Source organism: Dendrobates tinctorius, unplaced genomic scaffold, assembly GCF_039654945.1.
Source record: "Dendrobates tinctorius isolate UK_male_01 unplaced genomic scaffold, ASM3965494v1 ptg000057l, whole genome shotgun sequence".
Classification (NCBI taxonomy): Eukaryota; Metazoa; Chordata; class Amphibia; order Anura; family Dendrobatidae; genus Dendrobates; species Dendrobates tinctorius.
In genome coordinates, this window is record NW_027361725.1 from 27,139,724 (window position 1) to 27,161,163 (window position 21,440).

The window sequence follows — 21,440 nt, forward strand, 5'->3', positions numbered from 1 at the left end:
ACGCCATTTCGTCAGCCTCAGGCGCGTTTTCGGGCATTTCGCGCACCCGCGTGGACGGCAACGGCCAGTACCCCCGCTCCTGCGCGCTATAACCATGACAAAGAGCGTCAGGTCACCTACAGGACCAACCCGCTGGGTAGGATGCGAGGGCGTCCGCCCAGATCAAGGGGGGCCAGGTCCCAGAGGCCCTCTACAAAATGACTCGAGAAGTGCGGTACCCGAGGACAGCAGGATTGGCGGTCGTCTGCAACGGTTCTGTCACATATGGGCTGCGGTGGCACGCGACGCATGGGTGACGGAGCTGATATCTTCTGGGTACAAGATAGAGTTTATAAAAAGTCCGCCAACACGATTTTTTCCCTCCCGGCTTCCCAAGTCAAGGTCTCGGGCAGAGGCATTACGGGGGGCCATCGAAGTGCTGCAGCACAAAGGGGTCATCGTTCCGGTGCCAAGGAGCGAAAGAACCCAAGGGTTTTATTCCAACCTGTTCGCAGTGCCCAAAAAGGATGGAGCGGTAAGGCCGGTTCTGGACCTAAAGCTACTAAACAGGTTCATCAGGGTCAGGCATTTTCGCATGGAGTCCCTCCGGTCGGTTATATCCTCCATGGAGAAGGGAGAATACCTGGCCTCAATCGATGTTCAGGATGCATATTTACACATCCCTATTTTTCCCCCGCATCAGAGATTCCTACGGTTTGCGGTCGAGGGACGGCACTTCCAGTTTGTGGCGCTGCCTTTCGGTTTGGCCACGGCCCCCAGAATATTCACGAAGGTGATGGCGGTCGCCATGGCCACTCTTCACTCCCGGGGCATTGTGGTGTTGCCATACCTGGACAACCTTCTGGTAAAGGGCCCGTCCCGTCCAGCGTGCGAGGAGAGTGTCACCATCACACTGGATACCTTGTCTCGTCTAGGATGGATGATCAACAGGAAGAAATCATTCCTCACGCCGGCCCAGAGGATTGTTTTCCTAGGGATGATATTCAATACCTCCCAGGGATTGGTAATTCTCCCTCAGGACAAGGCTCGGGCACTCCGACAGGGAGCTCGAAGACTTCAACAGCCAGGCCTCCATACTATCCGATTCGGGATGGGGGTCCTGGGCAGGATGGTGGCAGCGATGGAAGCAATCCCGTTTGCTCAGTTTCATCTCCGCCCCCTGCAGCATGCCCTGTTAGCGGCTTGGGACAGGAGCCCGTTCTCACTCGATCACCCGTGCAGGTTGTCCTCTCAGGTCCGACAGACCCTTCGATGGTGGACATGCGATCGGTCGCTTCTGCAGGGAAAGCCCTTTCCTCCGGATCATTGGTTAGTGATCACGACCGATGCGAGTCTCTCCGGTTGGGGAGCAATCTTCTGCCACCACATGGCACAGGGGCAGTGGTCGCCTCAGGAAGCTCGTCTCCCTATCAATCTGTTGGAGATTCGAGCAATACGGTTGGCCTTGCAGCAGTTCCAACACGTGCTAGCAGGATACCCGATTCGGATTCAGTCGGACAACGCCACGGCAGTGGCGTACGTGAATCACCAGGGGGGCACACGCAGCAGGGCAACCATGCGCGAGGTGGGACATGTGCTCCGCTGGGCCGAGAGGACCCACTCGATGATCTCAGCGGTTCACATTCCAGGCGTCGAGAATTGGGCAGCGGATTTCCTAAGCCGCCAGGACATCACGGCCGGTGAGTGGTCACTACATCCCGAGGTGTTCCAGCAGATTTGCCAGCACTGGGGAACACCAGACGTGGACTTGATGGCCTCCAGGAAGAACGCCAAAGTGGGCGTGTTTGTCGCCCGGTCTCAGGATCCGCAAGCAATCGCAGCGGACGCATTGGTGATACTCTGGAACCAATTTCGGCTCCCATACTTGTTCCCGCCGCTGCCACTTCTCCCCAGGGTTATCAGGAAGATCAAGACAGAGGGGGTTCCGGCAATTCTGCTGGCCCCGGATTGGCCCCGACGGGCATGGTACGCGGATCTGGTACAGCTCATCGCAGACGTACCATGGCGGCTACCGGAACGACCAGATTTACTGTCCCAGGGACCGATCTGCCACCCGAACTTAGGGGCCCTGCGTTTGACGGCGTGGCCATTGAATCTTGGGTGCTGACCCAGGCGGGGTTTGGGCGCGAGGTAGTCGCGACAATGGTAAGGGCCCGAAAGCCAGCCTCGGCAAGGATCTATTATAACACTTGGAAGGTTTTCTTCCAGTGGTGTCGGGAACACGGGGTTCCGCCATTGTCCCTTCTCTGTGCCCAACATACTGGCTTTCCTTCAGTCTGGCCTAGACGCAGGTTTGGCGCCAAGTTCCCTTAGAAGACAGATATCGGCCCTGTCGGTCCTGTTTCAGCGAAAGATCGCTACCAATTTGCAGGTCAGAACGTTCCTGCAGGGGGTCGTTCATTTAGTACTTCCCTTCAGAGCACCATTGGAGGCCTGGGATCTTAATCTGGTCCTGTCGGTACTACAGGAGGCTCCGTTTGAGCCACTACAGGATGTTTCATTGGCATATCTATCCAGAAAGGTTGTGTTCCTGGTAGCCATAACATCCATTAGGTGAGTATCGGAGTTGGGAGCGTTATCTTGTAGAGCCCCTTTCCTGACCTTTTTTAAGGACAAGGTAGTCCTTAGGCCTCCGCCATCTTTTTTACCAAAGGTGGTGTCCTCGTTCCATATTAATGAGGACATTGTGCTGCCTTCTTTCTGTCCAGCGCCAGTTCACAGGGTGGAAAAGGCGCTCCACACATTGGATCTGGTAAGAGCTCTCAGGAGATACGTGTCGAGGACAGCACCTTTCCGCCAGACGGATTCGTTGTTTGTGATCCCCGAAGGGCGCAGGAAGGACCTCGCAGCCTCACGGTCAACCATAGCCAGATGGATTCGCCTAACCATTCAGGAGGCTTACCGTATTAGAGGCACGCCAGTTCCAGCTGGAGTAAGGGCGCATTCTACTCGGGCAGTGGGCGCCTCGTGGGCGCTTCGGCACCAGGCTTCGGCAGAACAGGTATGCAAGGCAGCAACCTGGGCCTGCCTGCACACTTTTTGTAAACATTACAGTGTGCATACTCGGGCTTCGTCAGATGCGAGCCTGGGCAGAAAAATTCTCCAAGCAGCAGTGGCACACCTTTAAACAGGAAAGCATGCGTCTTGGATCGGTGAGTGTTATCCCACCCAGGGACTGCTTTAGGACGTCCCACAGTCTCTGTGTCCCCCAATGAGACGAAGGAGAAACATGGATTTTTGTGAGTACTCACCGTAAAATCCTTTTCTCCGAGACGCTCATTGGGGGACACAGCACCCACCCTGATAGCCGGTTGGCTCATACTTATTATTTAACATATTTTCTTGTTTAAGACAGGGTGATCCTTTTTTCAGACATATGATTTATTGCATTAAGGCTAATTTTTGTATGTCCTCCTACTGCTTTTGCACTAAACTGGTTTCCGCCCGCTATAGGGGCGAGGGTGTATGCGGTGGAGGAGGAGCTAACTTGTTTTTTGTATGCCTAGTGTCAGCCTCCAGACGGCAGTAGCACACACCCACAGTCTCTGTGTCCCCCAATGAGCGTCTCGGAGAAAAGGATTTTACGGTGAGTACTCACAAAAATCCATGTTTTCCATCTATGAGGGGTTGTTTTTTTTACAGCTGAATTCCGCTTGAAATCTAAATATACATGGCTGATTTTCAGATGTGCTACCAGTGATTACTCTGCAGTAATAAATTTACCTCTTTTAGGCCGGTTTCACATTATTTTATGCGCACGCACGACCGGGGGTAGCTCCGCCCCCGATCCGGCTCTCTGCCCGGCGTGCCCGCCCCTTGCCTGTAGCGCCGCCTCCTAGCGGACGGCGGCGCCTGCGATCAGCGCACCCTATCTTTAGCATAGGGTGCGCAGATCGTGCGCAGGTCGTGCGCTAGTTGCGCTTTGACCTGCGCTGCGCACTTATGACGGTGCGCCGTGCGCGCCAAAATCCGAAAAGTTCGATTTTGGCGCGCACGGCGCACCGTCAAAGGTGCGCAGCGCAGGTCAAAGCGCAACTAGCGCACGGCCTGCGCACGATCGGCGCACCCTATGCTAAAGATAGGGTGCGCCGATCGCAGGCGCCGCTGTCCGCTAGGAGGCGGCGCTACAAGGAAGGGGCGGGCACGCCGGGCAGAGAGCCGGCTCGGGGGCGGAGCTACCCCCGGCCGTGCGCGCGCAGAAAATGCGCTAATGTGAAACCAGCCTTAAAGGGAATCTGTCAGTAGAACGAACCCTCATAGGCCATGTATATCAGCATATAGGTCATAGGAAATTGAATAACATGGTATCTGCGATCCAATGCTTTATTTCAGAGGATTTTTCATTTTTTTAATATGTAAACGAGCTGTTAAGATCTATGGGCAGGACACTGAATTCCCTGAGAACTTCCAGAAATAATTATAAATGAAAGGGGGAGTTACCATTGTGAAACATGTAATGAATGACAGTCCACTCTACTGATCTCATTACAATGTTGAGCTGAGCTGCATCTCATTACAAACACATTTCCACCTGCAGTTGTCCTCCCATAGTGCTGTCAGCTTTGCTGCAGAGCTGTTCCTGATTATAGCTAACTCAGTACAAACAGATTTGAACCATCTTGTCTCATTGCAAACACATCTGCAGCTCTCTTCTCACAGTGCTATCAATTTTGCTGTGCTGCCCTTCCTCCATACTGGCTGCCTATAGGATGGAAACTGATGCATTATGAGAGGACAGCTACAAATGTATCTGTAATGAGACAGAGTTCATCTCTGCTGTACTGTTAGTTATAGTCACACACCTCTGCAGTGAGATCAGGACAGCAGACTGTCAGTCATTACATGTCTCAGACTGGTAACGCCTCCTTTTATTTAATATAAGCTCTGGAGGCAGATTCTCAGAGATCTGTGTCCTGCCCATATGTCTTAACAATTTACATATTTCAGAGAAATCTGTTTTTCTTAATAAGACATCAGATACAAATATTGAGGTATTATATCTTTCAGCTTCCTACGACCTTCATGTCCATATAGACTGCTCAGGGGGGTTGATCCTACTGACAGATTCCCTTTTAGGGCTATCCAACCAGGCAAAATTATTTTGAACACACCTTAGAATGAACTAAAACACTATTTTTGACTTACCGATCGCCATCTGTTTCGGTTCCATCACAACCTGGGTACCTTATTGGATCCTCTACTGCCTGTTTTACTGATGACAGCCTTCACACGGAGATGTGATTAGCTGCAGCGGTCATCATCACTGGAGCAGGAAGTGAATACCATAGAGGCTCCGGAGAAGGTTTGGAATTGAAGCAGTGGAAAATATGTAATGTATAGCCTTTTAGTATTTTACATCATCCCAAGCTTCCCATGACACAATTTTACCAGCCTGTGTAACCCCTGCATAGGTCTAAAGTAATAAGCATAAAACTACTGGAACTATTTACATAAAAGGCATGGTGGTATTTTAATGGTGAATGTTCATGGTAATGTCTTACATTTCTTTCAGTTCTTCATGGTGATGTGCATTGTGTATGTCCTCTTTGGAGTCTTGTGGCTGGCCTGGTCTGCGTGTTATTGGAAGGACCTGCTGAGAATCCAGTTCTGGGTTGGTGCTGTGATCTTACTGGGCATGCTCGAAAAAGCCGTGTTCTATGCAGAATTCCAAAACATCCGCTACTATGGACAGTCTGGTAATGTACACACCATCGATGCATAAGAAAATGGATTGTAACTTATTGACATAGTATAAAATGGGTATATGGTTTGGAAGTTGTTCAGAACTGATACTGATGTCTCTTGATCAGACATTGATGTGTCTGTCCTTAGGATTTGTCATTAACATGTTTTGATTATTGTACACAGATGAGCCGCCCATTTCGTTGCATCAGCTATTGGAGCAGGGCCGTGCATCAGTTCATTGGGGCCTATGTATCAGTACTGTCTAATTCTTAGGCTTTCAGTGCAGACTTAAGGCCCCTTTACATTTAGCGATGCACCAGCGATCCAACCAGGTCAGGATCGCTGGTGCATCACTAAATGATCGCTAGTGAGCTGTCACACAGGCAGATCTCACAGCGATGCAGCAGCGACGCAGCGCACGATACTCACCTTTCACACACAGCGATCCTGACGTCCTCCCTCCCGCCTCCACGCGTCGCTCGTCGGCGCCAGCAGGAAGCGGACGACGAGAAATGGAGCCGGACATTCTCACGTGATCAGCGATGGACAGCGGGGAAGCCGTTCGGAGGTAAGTATCACACATAGCGATATCGCTATAACGTCACAAAATTGGTGACGTTATAGCGATATCGCTATGTGTAAAACCCCCTTTAGACTAGATATTCTTAAAATGTGTAATAATTATTTGTTTCATGCTGTAGGAAAAATCTGCCATTTATATGTTGGATAGTGCTTGTATAACCAGGCCGTTTACTCGGTCGCCTCATTGGCGGACACAGAACCATGGGTGTTATGCTGCTGTCCACTAGGAGGCGACACTATGCATAATCTGAAAAAGATTAACTTTGGCTCCTCCTCTGCAGTATACACCCCTGGACGGCGTCAGCCTTCTCCAGTTTTTGCTTAGTGTCGCAAGGAGGCACACCTTTTTTTTCTTCCGTTTTTTTCCTTTTTTCGTCCGGAAATACAGATGAAGAAAAGTGGGTCTCCAGCGAGACTCCCGGCATGGCTCCCTCCTCTGTCCCCCATTAGGGGTACCCGGTTGAGGTCGAGGTGGCTATTCCCCATGTCGCTCCCTCCCCAGTCCCTCGGGTCCTGGTTCGAGGTCGAGACCCCCCTCCTTCCCTAACCCCTTTGGGGTCTGGGTTGAGGCGAGGATGAAGACCCCCTGACAGTGACAGACGCACCCTCCCTAATCCCCCGCAGGGGGCATTAGGTTGATACGCCTCAGGTAGGGTCGGAGAACAGGCAGCATTCCGCAGCTTCCAGGGACCCCAGACCAGCTGAGGGATCCTGTTGGGGCCGGGGAGGATGCGGACTGGATGGCACAGCAGAGACAGGGCTTTTCTGCGTCCCTGTCTCTGCAGCAGCAGCGGCTCCATAGCGCTCCAGGGGCCCCCCATACAGGAACCGCTACCCCTGCTAACCCCACCGCTATCCAGTCGACCATTCTGGGGGGGTCTGGTACAAATCCGCCCCCCCCCCAACCCCCCCGGACTACCGCGCCGCTCTGGAGCCCTCCTGGGCATCAGGCCTCTAATTTAGACCGCGGCTTCGGCCTAGCCGAAGCCGCCGCCTTTTCCCCGTCCCCCGGATGACTAAAATGACACGCTGGAGTGTCATAGAAGGGGCGGATTGAGGCAGAAAGGGCGCGTTTTTTACAAGCCCTGCGCGCCCTTTTCAACTCTCCGCCCCCTCCTCCCTCTCCTCAGAGTCCCGGTGGCCATTTTTTCTGGATGAGATCCAGGAGAGGAGCATCACAGCGGTCTCCGGGGGGCACAGAACTGGGACCTGTCGACGCTGGACCTAGGGGCACACCGGTGGGGTAAGCTCACAGCTGGGTTCTCATTACTCAGCTGTGAATCCATACTTCCTATAAGGCTCTCTGTGGGTTCCCTCTGCGTAGCCACCCCTGTACGATCCCTTATAGCCAGCCTCTGTGCACTATGCCGGGCTCAAGGAAGAGAACCAGGCAGGAATGTTTCTATACATTCTGCACAGCCTGCAAAGCCACGCTCCCTAGTGGCAGCACGTATTCGCACTGCCGGGACTGCATCCAGAACTCTGGGTCAGAACCCCAGGGAGTCCCTACTGACGCTTCAGGATTCGGAGGGCATCTGTGACTCCGACTCAGATAACGAAACGGAGAGGTCCGTGGTACCTTCTCCCCCTAGCAATACAGCGCTAATTGAGGACATAATCTCTGCCATTCATCGGGTGCTAAAAATTCCAGAGTCGGCCCCGGAAGTCCCAGAACATAGGATTTGCTTCAAAAGTGTTCAAAAACCACCTAAGGTCTTCCCTAATCACCATGAGTTTGAGAAAATACTTACCAAACAGTTTGCGCAGCCTGAGAAAAAATTAGCTAATCGCAAATATTTGGAAGCGAAGTACCCCTTCCCACAGAAAGACACCAAACAATGGACAGATCCACCTGAAGTGGACCCTCCGGTTTCTAGGCTAGCAGCGCAGACTTTACTTTCTCTGCCAGATAGCTCAACCCTCAGGGACGCAGCAGACCGGCAAGTAGAACGCATGGCTCGTTCTATTTTCGAAGCGGCAGGCGCCTCTCTGGGCCCTGCGTTTGCTTCAGATTGGGCGGCCAAGGCCATCCTGGCTTGGGCCAAAAAACTACAGGAGGGTCTTCAAGCTTCAAATCCTGAGCTCTCGGACCAAGCGGTCCAGATAGCAGTGGTAGCAGACTACATGACTCATGCAGCCCTGGATTCCGCAAGAGGTGTAGCGGGAATAGCATCAAACGCCATCACGATCTGACGCATCCTCTGGCTGCGAGAATGGAAAGCGGATGCGGCCTCAAAGAAGTCCCTCACGCGACTTCCGTATCTTACTGGAAGACTTTTCGGCGAAAAGTTGGACACCATGATAGCCAGTGCCACTGGGGGTAAGAGTACCTCTCTCCCTCAACTAAAACCGAAACGCACGTTTAAACGAAGAAACCAGACGCGATTCCGATCCTTTCAGAATTCCTCGGGCTGGTCCGTTTCGCGCCCAGCGCAAAACCGTAACCGCTCTCCACGCAGGGACAACCCACGGACGAAGCAGCCACCGGACAGTTCTTGGCAGTCGAAAGCAGGCCAAGCGAAACCCAAGGGAGGAAAACCTCAGAACTTCGCTTCATCATGACTCGCGAACTCCGGAAGACACCCCACCAGTAGGCGGCCAACTTTTACTCTTCCAGCAAGTCTGGCTGCCTATTACAGAAGACAGGTGGGTCAGGGAAATAGTGTCTTCCGGATACAAGATAGAGTTCACTTCCGCTCCACCGAACCGGTTCTTCCTTTCTATTTCTCCAACACCACCAGACAAGGCTCGTGCTTTCCACCAAGCGGTTTCCTCTCTCCTTCAATCAGGAGTTGTGGTGCCGGTTCCCGCGAACGAGAGATTCCGAGGGTTCTACTCAAATTTGTTCGTAGTCCCCAAGAAAGGAGGCAGCGTCCGACCCATACTGGACCTAAAACAGCTCAACAATTACGTACGGGTCTGTCATTTCCGCATGGAGTCTCTCCGGTCCATCATTGCATCCATGGAGCAGGGAGAATACCTCGCCTCCATAGACATACAGGATGCGTATCTGCACATACCAATTGCTCCCGCCTACCAAAGGTTTCTCAGGTTCGCGGTCAACCAAAACCACTACCAGTTTGTCGCCCTTCCGTTCGGACTCGCCACGGCACCAAGAACGTTCACCAAAGTCATGGCGGCCACCATGGACGTTCTGCACTCAAGAGGCATTCTAGTCGTCCCGTACCTGGACGACCTCTTCATCAAGTCTCCCACTTTCAAAGACTGCGAGGTCAGTGTCTCAATCACACTAGACACTCTGAGTCGCCTGGGATGGCTAGTCAACCTACAGAAATCGTCGACTATCCCAACTCGGACTCTAACATTCCTGGGAATGGTATTCGACACCTCCAGGGGCCTGGTGCTCCTTCCCAAGGACAAGACACTGGCCATCCGTCTGGGAGTTCGCACACTCCTTCGCAGTGCTCCTCGATCTCTCCGGTTTGCCATGAGAGTCCTCGGCCGGATGGCAGCAGCAATAGAGGCAGTGCCACTTGCCCAGTTTCACCACAGGGTCTTTCAACTAGCCATACTCAGATCTTGGGACAGGAACGAACCCCTTCTCCCTTGACAGGGAGTTCAGGTTGACATCATCAACCAGGAGGTCCCTGCATTGGTGGCTCAAACCAAACACGAGGGAAGCCCTTCCTCTCAGGACAATGGAAGATCCTGACTACCGATGCAAGCCTGACAGGCTGGGGGGCGGTGCACCTACATCACAGGGCACAGGGCAAGTGGTCACCGAGGGAAGTGACATTGCCCATCAATGTTCTGGAAATCAGGGCCATCCTCTTGGCACTGAGAGCCTTTCATCACTTGCTTGCAGCCTCGCACATACGGATACAGTCGGACAATGCCACGGCTGTGGCATACATGAACCACCAAGGCGGGACCCGCAGCGCCCAGGAGATGAGAGAAGTGGCTCATATCCTCCGCTGGGCGGAAGACACGAGGTCGGTACTTTCTGCGGTCCACATTCCGGGTGTAGAAAACTGGGAAGCCGACTTCCTCAGCAGGCAAGGAATGGACTCGGGGGAGTGGTCTCTCCATCCCGAGATTTTTTACCAGATCTGTCAACGCTGGGGAACCCCGGAGGTGGACCTAATGGCATCCCATCTCAATACCAAGGTCCCCAATTTCATGGCCAGGACACACGACCCGCGGTCGCTCGGAGCGGATGCCCTGGTCCAGGACTGGTCCCAGTTCCGACTCCTGTACATTTTTCCACCCCTCCCCCTAATCTCCAGGGTCGTGAGGAAGATCAAGCAAGAGGGAGTTCCGACCATCCTCATCGCGCCAGACTGGCCCAGACGTACATGGTACGCCGACATCGTCCAACTTACCATCACGACCTTCTGTCTCAAGGCCCGTTCTTCCACCATAATTCAGGGGCTCTCAATGTGACGGCATGGCCCTTGAAACCTGGATTCTAACCCAGGCAGGTTTTTCACCGGCAGTCATTGCAACTATGATCAGGGCAAGGAAGCCTGCCTCCGCCAAGCTCTATTATCGTACCTGGAGAGCTTTCTTTTCTTGGTGCGAATCTCATGGACAAGTCCCACTCCCTTATTCCCTCCCGAAGGTACTAGGTTTTCTTCAATCGGGCCTAGACGCAAAGCTATCCTTAAGTTCGCTTAAGAGTCAGGTGTCGGCGCTTTCAGTCCTTTTTCAAAAGCGCATTGCTATTAAACCGCAAGTAAGGACTTTCATCCAGGGAGTTTCCCGATTGGTTCCTCCCTACAAACGTTCGCTGGATACGTGGGACCTCAATCTGGTCCTGACAGCATTGCAAGCTCCACCCTTCGAACCTCTTAGAGGAGTTCCACTCTCCATTCTGTCTCAGAAGGTGGTTTTTCTAGTGGCGATCACCTCGTTACGCAGAGTGTCGGAATTGTCAGCACTTTCCTGCAGACGGCCTTTCCTTGCCTTTCACCAGGACAAGGTGGTTCTCCGCACGGTACCATCCTTCCTTCCGAAGGTTGTGTCCAACTTTCACCTCAATGAGGAGATTTCACTGCCATCCCTTTGGCCGGTTCCGGTTCATAGAGTGGAGAAGGCTCTGCATACGCTTGACCTCGTCAGAGCATTGCGGATTTACGTGTCCAGGACTGCACCTTTCCGGAAGTCTGATTCCCTCTTCATTCTTCCGGAAGGTAGTCGCAAGGGGCTGCCGGCTTCCAAGGCTACCCTTGCCAGGTGGACCAAGTCCACCATACATGAGGCCTACCGACTTAACAGTTCCCCTCTTCCGGCCGGTATCACGGCACACTCTACACGGGCAGTAGGGGCCTCCTGGGCCATTCGGCATCAGGCTTCGGCACAACAAGTGTGTAAGGCGGCCACTTGGACTAGCCTACACACGTTTACGAAACACTACAGTGTTCATACTCAGTCCTCAGCGGATGCGAGCCTGGGTAGACTTGTTCTGCAGGCGGCAGTGCCCCTAACTTAGGGACCTGCTAGCACAATATTCGTCCATTGCTTCCTACCCAGGGACTGCTTTGGGACGTCCCATGGTTCTGTGTCCCCCAATGAGGCGACAGAGTAAAGGAGATTTTTGTGTACTCACCGTAAAATCTCTTTCTCTTAGCCTCTAATTGGGGGACACAGCTCCCACCCTGTTGCCCTTATGGGCCGTGGTTTACAGTTGAGTTCTCATATTGTTCTTTGAGCTCGTACATAGTAGCCTTCTTACAGGCATGGTTATGTTTGGTTACGTTCCTCCTAATGCTTTGGCACAAAACTGGAGAAGGCTGACGCCGTCCAGGGGTGTATACTGCAGAGGAGGAGCCAAAGTTAATCTTTTTCAGATTATGCATAGTGTCGCCTCCTAGTGGACAGCAGCATAACACCCATGGTTCTGTGTCCCCCAATTAGAGGCTAAGAGAAAGAGATTTTACGGTGAGTACACAAAAATCTCCTTTTCTGCTTATTAAAATTTACTGTCGTACTTGAGATTGTTAACGCTTTTCTAACTTTAACAGCTCATTGCTGTATTGCCAACTGTTTAGCAATAAGGTTCGGATACGGCTTTAAAGAAGGCACCACTTGGATATGACACAATTTTATTATACAATGATTAATTTAAATGATAAAACACCAAATTAATGGAATGGCAGATACAATATTACCTTGTTTTGTTAATTAATTTCATGTGAATCATACAAATAATATGAATTATAGTACATAGAGAAATAAGCATCAATACATTACCAAGTATTGTAACATCACTTCTCCACTGGAGGGACCACAGTGTCAGCGAGAAGGAAATACTCTGGTCTTGTCATCACAGAAACCGTGCATCCACGATACCTTCTGGAAATGTCCCTACCTCACTGACACAGGGTCCACCTTTTTATACACAGCTTCCACATCCTCCCCTATTACACCTGTGCAGTATGTTTAGGCTGAATCATCAGTATCTTGCAATTGCACAGTTGGTTGTTGTCTTGATAACAGCACAAGACGTCAAGGTGTGTTTGTTATAGACTCCTACAATCTTTTTTTTTTTTTTTTTTAAATTCGTTTATTAAACCATAAGCAGATATACAATACACACATTTAGTATATGATGTTAAGCTTGATACAAAATACACATATGCTCAGATAACATAAAAGATGTGAAACATAATGTGTGCAGCAGTTGTATATAAATAAAGCAGAGCATAATACCAATTAAATCACAATAGCTTCGTGTTATTATTCCAGTGAGGAAACCTGCCTATCTTCTAAACCATACCTATGTCTACAAAAAACATAAACTATTCCGCAGCCTACTTTCACATAATGAGCTATTTACTATGTGACATCTCCGCTCTGCAAAGTGAGGTGAGAGGAATTCCACTTCTCCCAAATCTTTTCGAATTTACCCGGGCACCCTCTGTTTTGATACAGCGTATGTTCATATGGAATAATCGAATTTACCAAAGTGATCCAGGACCCAAGAGAAGGAGGTGAATTTCCCATCCACCGTAATGCTAGTACCTTCTGTGCCAAAAACAGCGTCTCCCGTAGAAAAATCCCAACATAGTGACCCCATGCCTCCTCATCCCATACTCCAAATAGACAGATAAGCAGCTCAAAGGGAACAGGGGTTTGTACCAAAGATGTCAATAGTGATGTCACCTCCCTCCAGAATTGCGCAACAACAGGACAGCACCAGATAATATGAATAAAGTCTGCGTCTATTAAGTGACATCTCAAACATTCCGATGACTGGTATCGACCCATCTTAGAGTCGAGTTGGTCAAATATGATTGATAATATACAATTGTATCATCCTGTTGTTGGCAGACGGAGATACCCAGATTGGTGATTCCAGGATTTCTTCCCATTCCTCACCCTGTGTATCCGGGATGAGCCGCTCCCATTTCTTTTTAACGGAATCTAAGGCACATTCTGGCCCCACTGACAACATATATGTATACAGAGAGGAGATGAGGCCTTGAGGGCCCTGTGATTTAAGGATCCCTATCAAGGGTAGAGACGAAATGGCATTATTTATACCTATACATCTCATGTGCGACTGAAAAGCTGACCTTAGTTGTAAATAACGGAAAAACTGGGATCTCGGGACACTGCGATTAACTTGTAATTGTTCAAAGGACACCAAAGTTCCATGATCATATAGATCACCTATCGTAGAGACACTGTACTGAGCCCAAAACTCGGCGGATGGATGTTCAAGTAGCACATGGGGGTAGTCATTATTCCATAGGGGGATTTCAGCTATAATATCCCCAAATCCAACCACCCCCTTAATCTGTCTCCATATCGATCGTGCCAGACGAAGCAGGGGTAACAGTCTCGAGACAGTTATTTTCCTTATTTCCAGAAAACCCAGTGGGCAACTAATCTGTGCAGCATGAAGCAGATGACTTTCAGAGTTAGGGAAATGACCTCCAGGCATCCATGTACTTATGGCCTTGGCCTGTCCAGCCAAATAATATAGGAAGAAATCGGGTAACGCTGCCCCCCCCTCCCCTCTTGGGCCTCTGTAGAGTGGTTAATTTAAGTTTAGGCCTGGCGTTCTCCCATATAAAGGATGTAGTTTGGGAATTCAAATTAGCGAAAAAGGATTTGGGCACCACTACTGAACTATGTTGAAGAAAGTAACTAAGCTTGGGGATTAATATCATTTTAATTAGATTGATACGTTCGGCTACCGACAGTGGAAGTTTACCCCAAATCGCGAATTTACCTCTGACCATCACCAGCAATGTTTGTATATTGAGTTGCAGATCAAATTTACTACCTTGAGAGATATAGACACCCAGTTATTAAAAATTAGTTACAATGGGCAATGAGGAGAGAGTTTCAAGTCTTGGCATTGGAGCGTGGGAAAGAGGCATCATAGCAGAGTTCTCCCAATTTATGTATAGGCCAGAATATTTACAGAATTTATTTATAGTAGTGATGACTCCTGTCAGAGTTTCCTCCGCTTTGTCCATAAATATCACCATATCGTCATCATATAGGCCTATGGTGTCCGTTCGACCCGCTACTTCTATACCAGCAACATTAGGGGAAGATCTTATACGAATTGCCAGTGCCTCAATAGCAGGGGCAGGGGAAAGGGGACACCCCTGACGAGTTCCCCTATGCAGTGAAAATGGCTCAGATATGGAGCTATTCACAATGACCCGGGCCCTGGGCTTCATGTATAAAACACTGACCCATTTTTGGAATCTATCACCAAACCCATACCTCTGCAAACATGCATGGAGAAAAGGCCATTCAAGAGAGTCAAAGGCCTTGGCCGCATCCAGCGATGCCAATGCCCATTCATTATCTGGTACCAAAGAGCTATATTGGACTACTGACTGGACTCTTCTGATATTAATAGAGGTGCTCTTACCAGGCATAAAACCAGTTTTGTCAGAGTGTATAAGGTCTAATATGACTGAGTTCACTCTTTTGGCCAAAATTTTTGTAAAAATCTTATAATCCACATTTACTAGTGATATTGGCCTATAAGATCCACAATGTAAAGGGTCCTTCCATTCCTTTTTGAGAACTATTATATTGGCCTCATAAAAGGATTCCGGCATGCATCCCCCCTCCCAAATCCCACGAAACACCGTCAACAAAAGGGGCGCCAGTATATCCTGGTATTTCCTATATAATTCAACAGGGAATACATCTGGCCCAGGGGCCTTCCCGGAGGCCATATCTTTTATGGCATCCTCTACCTCCTCCAAAGTAAACTCCGCATCCATGAAGGCCTGTTGGGAAGGACTCAGCGTAGGAAACTCTATATCTGACAAATAATTTAGACACCCCGGGCCATCCACATCAGTCTTAGAACTGTACAATTAACCATAATAGTCAAAATAGCATTTCAGTATCGCTTCAGTTGAGGAAACCAAAGTACCACCCGAATCCCGTATCTGTAGAACCGTGTTAGTCGCATTATGCTGTCGTACTAAGTAAGCCAAAAATTTACTAGCCTGATTCCCCATCTCAAAATAAGATTGTCGGGCAAAAAATAATTTACGTTTCGTTTTGGTGTCAATATATTGAGCATATAACCTTTGTGCAGTCAGCCATTCTACCCTATTACTGCTAGTTTGATCAGATATATAGGCCGCCTCCGAGTCTTTCAGACGTCGCTCCATCTCGCCATCCTCCTCCGATGTCACCCGTTTAATGTAAGAGATCGTAGAGGATAAACAACCCCGTAAATAAGCTTTAAGAGCGTCCCAAAATGCATTAATATTTCGGGGTTCAGGGTGGGATGAGACGAAGCAACGTAACTGATCTATCGTTCTATCAGGCGATGTTATCAGCTTCAGCCAAAGGGGTTCAACCTCCATGTTATCCTATTGGTCGATGGCCCATATTTAAGCTTAAGAATAACTGGGCTATGGTCCGAAATCCCCCTACTTCCATGTTTAATATCATCCACCCTCGCCGCCAGACTGCTGGAGCCAAAAATGTAGTCTATGCGAGACAGAGAGCGTTTAGTGGAGGAGTGGCAAGTATACTCCCTCGTCTCAGGATGGCGCATTCTCCAAAGATCCAGCCACCCACTACCTGCCATGAATTGTGACAGTTGGGATGTGCCCGGGGGGGGGGGGGACCCCACTTTGTACTCCATCTCTAATCTCAATTTATCAAGATGACGGTCCATGACCAAATTAAAATCTCCCATACAAATGACGTGTGCATCTGGGTAATTCAAAGCAAAGCTCAATGCCTTCTGAATAATTGATATATTGGCCGGAGGGGGATTATAAATACAAAGAATAACATATTTCTGAGAGTTGATCAGCGCATGCACAAACACAAATCGTCCCTCCTGGTCTTTCCGGGCCTCTCTGGTTTCCCACCGAACATCTTTATGAATTAATAGTGAAACCCCCCGTGAATAGCTGGTGTGAAAAGCATGTATAAACCATTGCACCCACGGTTTCTGTACCCACCGAACAGTATCCCTGGTCAGGTGCGTCTCCACCAGAGCCACAATGTGAGGACGGTAGTGTCTAATTTGTGAGAACACCTTAATTTTCTTTCGAGGGGTTTTTATGCCTCTTACGTTCCAAGTCATACAAATCAACTCAGAACCCATTCCCGTCTATCTGGATATGTTGCATAATGGTGCCCGAACCGAGTGCAGAGATCCCACCCAAACAGCAAAATTGGCGTCTGCTGCGGCATTTACCTAAATGGCTATAAAAGCAAAAACTTTTGAAAAAGAAAAACCGGAACCTAGTAACATAGGAGCACAATCTCACGCCCCCATCAAAAATTAAACAAGGGGATACCATCACTGAGCACAGCGTCCAGTATTGTTGATAACTGGGAACTCGCCGAGCGAGCTCCAATTAGACCTTCGATTGAAAGGATCCGAGGTAACAGCCGGCTTATTAGGATTCTTTCGCAGGGGACCCCCTATGGAACCGCAGCCACTCAGTCGCCTCCACCGGATCCGTGAAAAATACGGAGGAACCTTCATGAACAATCCGGAGTCGGGTCGGGTCTATCATCGAGTATACAATGTTTCTGTCCCTGAGCTGTTTCTTGACCTCGATGAATTGTGCCCGCTGCTTCTGCAGTTCCATGGAAAAGTCCGGAAAGATGGAGACGACAGCATTGTTGAACTTAATAGGACTTTTTAGTCGTGCAAGACGCAGAATGGTATCTCTGTCCTTACAATTGAGCAAGCGTGCCAGGAAAGGTCGAGGTGGGGCCCCCGGGGGCAGGGATTTTGTAGCGACCCTGTGAGCTCTTTCAACAGCGAACATTGAGGAGAATTCATCTCCCAAGGAGGTCTTAAGCCAATCCTCCAGAAACTGCTCAGGATGCTGACCTTCCGAGCGTCCGGGAAGACGAATGATACGGATATTATTCCGGCGCATTCTGTTTTCCAAATCATCTGCCTTCTGCTTCCAAGCATTCATGGAGCCCGCCACTTTCGTTAATTTAGCCTCCATAGGTGTAATGGTATCTTCCACTCAGGACACCCTCGTCTCCACCTCCGTAATGCGTCCCTTCATGGCTTGCATATCCTGACGGAGTCTCCCCACCTCCATGTAAACATCCTCGATTTTTTTTCCGTCAGGGATGTCCTGGTCAAAGAGAGCTTGCATCAACTGCTCAGATGCCTGTTTAAGAGTCAATTCCTCCTGTTCCGTCTCATCTTCACCCCCAGAAGGGCGATTTTTGCGCTGAACTTGAGTTGAAGTGCTCCTATTATGTCGTGCACTTTCAGCGGGGTCAGGTCTGACAAACTCCTTCAGTTTTTCCTCCGCTCCTGACCCTTTAAGTCGACTCATGGTTATCTGCAGTGCGGTCTAATGAAACAGCTCAAAGCGTGTGGTCCGGATATCACCCACAACAAATGGGAGTCACAGCAGGGCTGATAATAGTTACTGGTAATTCAGGCCACAGAGGGATGCCACAGGGATTATGAGGATGTCAGTCAATCTTATTCAGCCCAATTCCCTGTGGCCAGGGGAGGGAGAGGGGCCCCACAGAGACAGCTGCAACGGGGGAGGGTGTACAAAGCCTCCCTAAGTAATGGCGCCAGCCGGCAGTTAATAGAAGAGGGATAACGCGCGGGGCCCACTCTTTCAGGGTACTCACCGCGCGCCTCCTCAAGATCGTTAGCTGGTATCTTCACTGTCCGGCGGCGGTGCAGCTCTGTGACTGAGCTGCGCGTCCAAGATGGCCGTCGCCTCGTGGGGGACCAGCCACCCGCCCCTGTCTCCCCCGTCGCCCGCTCTCAGAAGTTGCTCCACAACCTGCCGCGGGGTGCCCAGGGGGTCCCGATGTTCAAGGGGGTCCAGCCAGTGCCAGGTAAGCCACCAGGAAGGGGTCTATAGTCCAGGATCCAGCAGGATAATAGGGAACTCTCCTAGCCAGCGTCCTTCCGTTCACGGCATAGCCACGCCCCCTCGACTCCTACAATCTTAGTTTGTTTGCACCAACCCAAGATTTATTTGCCACTGGTATGTCTCTTAACAATAGCACAATGCTTGAAGGTTGTCTGCTACTGATTACAACCCAAGATCTGTTTGCCTCTAACAATCAATGTTGCACTGTTCAAAGTTCAACATATGTTGCTTGTTACAAAGTTAACTCTTCATGATCATAGCATAACGCTCTAAGATGGTAGCATGTGATCAGCAAGACTTCCATAATCAATTATTCTGAAAACTGGATACCTATCGTAACCCAGTCACACACTCATACTCGTCTCATTTGTATCACAATCGGTCCTTGATTGATGTCATGCATGACCATTGCTACATGAGACCATCAAAACATTTTGGTCTCCCTTGTCTCCGAGCATCATACTATTATTGAACACAAGACTTCCTTGTTCATACAGCATAAATATTCATTATCTGTACTGTTATTTTTCCTATTGTCTTTGTAATTTTTCCCAGCACATGTGTAAGAATACACCACACAACTCTTAACCCTATATATATTAGAATACCACACAGAATTAGTTGGAAAGCTCCTTGTAGAATTCCCATTGGCAGGGTATAGAAAAGAGAAAGTATTCAGTATCACTGTGTGTCTAAGCAAATATCACAGTGGTCACTTGTGTGCAAATCAGCATAATGAATCTTTAATGAATCTTTGAAAACACAGAGCTTCAAGACCACAGAACAATGATTCAGTATCACTGTATTAACACAGAGCAAACACTTTGTGGCTAAGTATCAAAGTTCAGCATCATTGATATTACACCATAGTATATTGCAATATATAGTGTTTGGATTCAAACAACCATATTTCATATTTGCAATACTTTCCACCCTTGGTCTAGTGACCACACGATATCAAAGCATATAAACAATATATTACAATATGTAGGCTATAAGATATCCATATTTTTATTAGCACCACAATTGCTGAGGAAGCCAACCACTGCTGCTGTCCCGCTTATAAGCACAACTGTGATGCCAGTAGGGATTAGAACGTAACGCCACATTCCAGTCATTCTGGCCTGCTTCAGGAGTGCTTACAAGCTTGATAAAAAAGAGCTTGTGAGCACTGCATGAGGTCTGTTGTTGGTCTTCATAGAAAACGGCTGTAAACAGATGAAAAGTGGTAATTTCTCAAGAACAACTAAAACTTGTAATAAGCAGTAAATTGCAAAATTGATTGTATTTACAAGCTCTGTCTGACTGTTAATTTATAATGTAAATAACCCTCTAAGGGGGTGTGGCTCACAGGCTTATCTGGAAAGAGGGCTCAGCTATGGCTTATCTGCCAAAGAGGCAGCTTGGGATAATCTGCGGAGGGGGGCATAGATTGGTCTCACCTGGCAAAGTGGCACGACTCTGGGTGAGGGGTAGGAAGGGAACTCACCTGGCACAGTAGGAAAGAAAAAAGAAGTTCCAGCGCCAGGAATGGAAAATTAAAAATCCATTTTATTGTGCCATTGCATATTAAAATTCCAGCAGGTACAGCATATCTGTCGGATGACTACATCACCTGGCACAGTGGTACGATTCGGGTGGGGGGGGTCACTTGGTTTTTTGTAGGCTGCTTTGCATTAGTACTCTGTGAGCCATTAGCCCTTGATAAGGTCATTCAAAATCAGGACTAAATAAAACGACACCTCTCTGGAACCATATGCCAGATTAATATTAAAAAAAAAAATTACAGAATACTTGAGTGCAGCAGTAACGAAATCAAAAACTGACCACTTTTGACCTGGAGACCGATCCTTTTGATGATCATGCGATCAAAGGTTGACAGCGGCATCTAGATGTTTAGCAGCTGTGATCAGAACTCGGCCGCTGTTGCATATGTTGCACCAGCCTAGGGATATACAGGAGCATTAGGGGTCAGCCGCCGAGGGGCGGGGACGCCAATCTCGTTTGTGTAGGGTGCCAACCTCCGCTGGTAGGCAGGAGTTTGATAATAGGCATTATATGTAGGGTTGTGGCAGCCAGCACGGTTGGTTTGTTTTTTTATGCTTGGTAATGTCTTGTGTTTTAATAGGCATAATAAAAGGTAATTTTTATCTGAAATGATGTATACATAAGGTTCCTTGACAAAAATACTTAAATTTTTTTACCTTGTAAATTCTTAATTTTGGTACTTAGTTCCCAACTGAGGGCAAAGCCGTAAAACAGTATTGTGCATGCTCCGGCATACGCCATGGCTTTTTATAGCCCGGACAAGTATACTTTCGGGCCATAGAACACAATCATGTATGCCGGCGCATGCACAATACTGTTTTTCCGCTTTGCCCACAGTTCGGCAAAGCATACTGCGCAAACTCAAGGGACCATTTAAATACGCACACGTGGTAACTCTACGGGAAAGCAGGAATTACCAGAAAGGAATGCGCAGAGCAAGCCAGGAGGGGGGGGGACAGAAAATAAGTCTCGCCCATCGGACCCGACCAAGCATATTTACATACACTGCGGGAGGAATAAAAACGGTATTTATGTATCATTGGTGGGGAGTCAAGGGGTGTAAAAAGTACTTGTATTATGCAGAACTGACACTAAATTGAATGATATTTTTATATGATATGTCAAAAAAGTGGTGACAGATTACCTTTTAAGCCATATTCCTTTTCAGACAAGGCACAAAAAGTGTCTGAAATACATTCATAATATGAGACTGTTTTTGGTGCAACTTGAGCCAGGATTCTTAGGCATTTAGCTTGGTAAATCTTCTGCAATGTATTTATCTCCCAA

General features: G+C 48.9%; 1 protein-coding gene across 2 annotated transcripts in view; it reads left to right on the plus strand.

The window, feature by feature from the left end:
- Positions 1 to 21,440, plus strand: part of TMEM87A (transmembrane protein 87A) — a 132,075-nt gene that overhangs the window by 36,389 nt on the left and 74,246 nt on the right. For both annotated transcript variants that reach the window (XM_073577853.1, XM_073577851.1), the window contains exon 9: positions 5,513 to 5,696. In XM_073577853.1, coding sequence (XP_073433954.1) covers positions 5,513 to 5,696 — 184 coding nt within the window. The remainder of the gene's footprint in view (positions 1 to 5,512; positions 5,697 to 21,440) is intronic.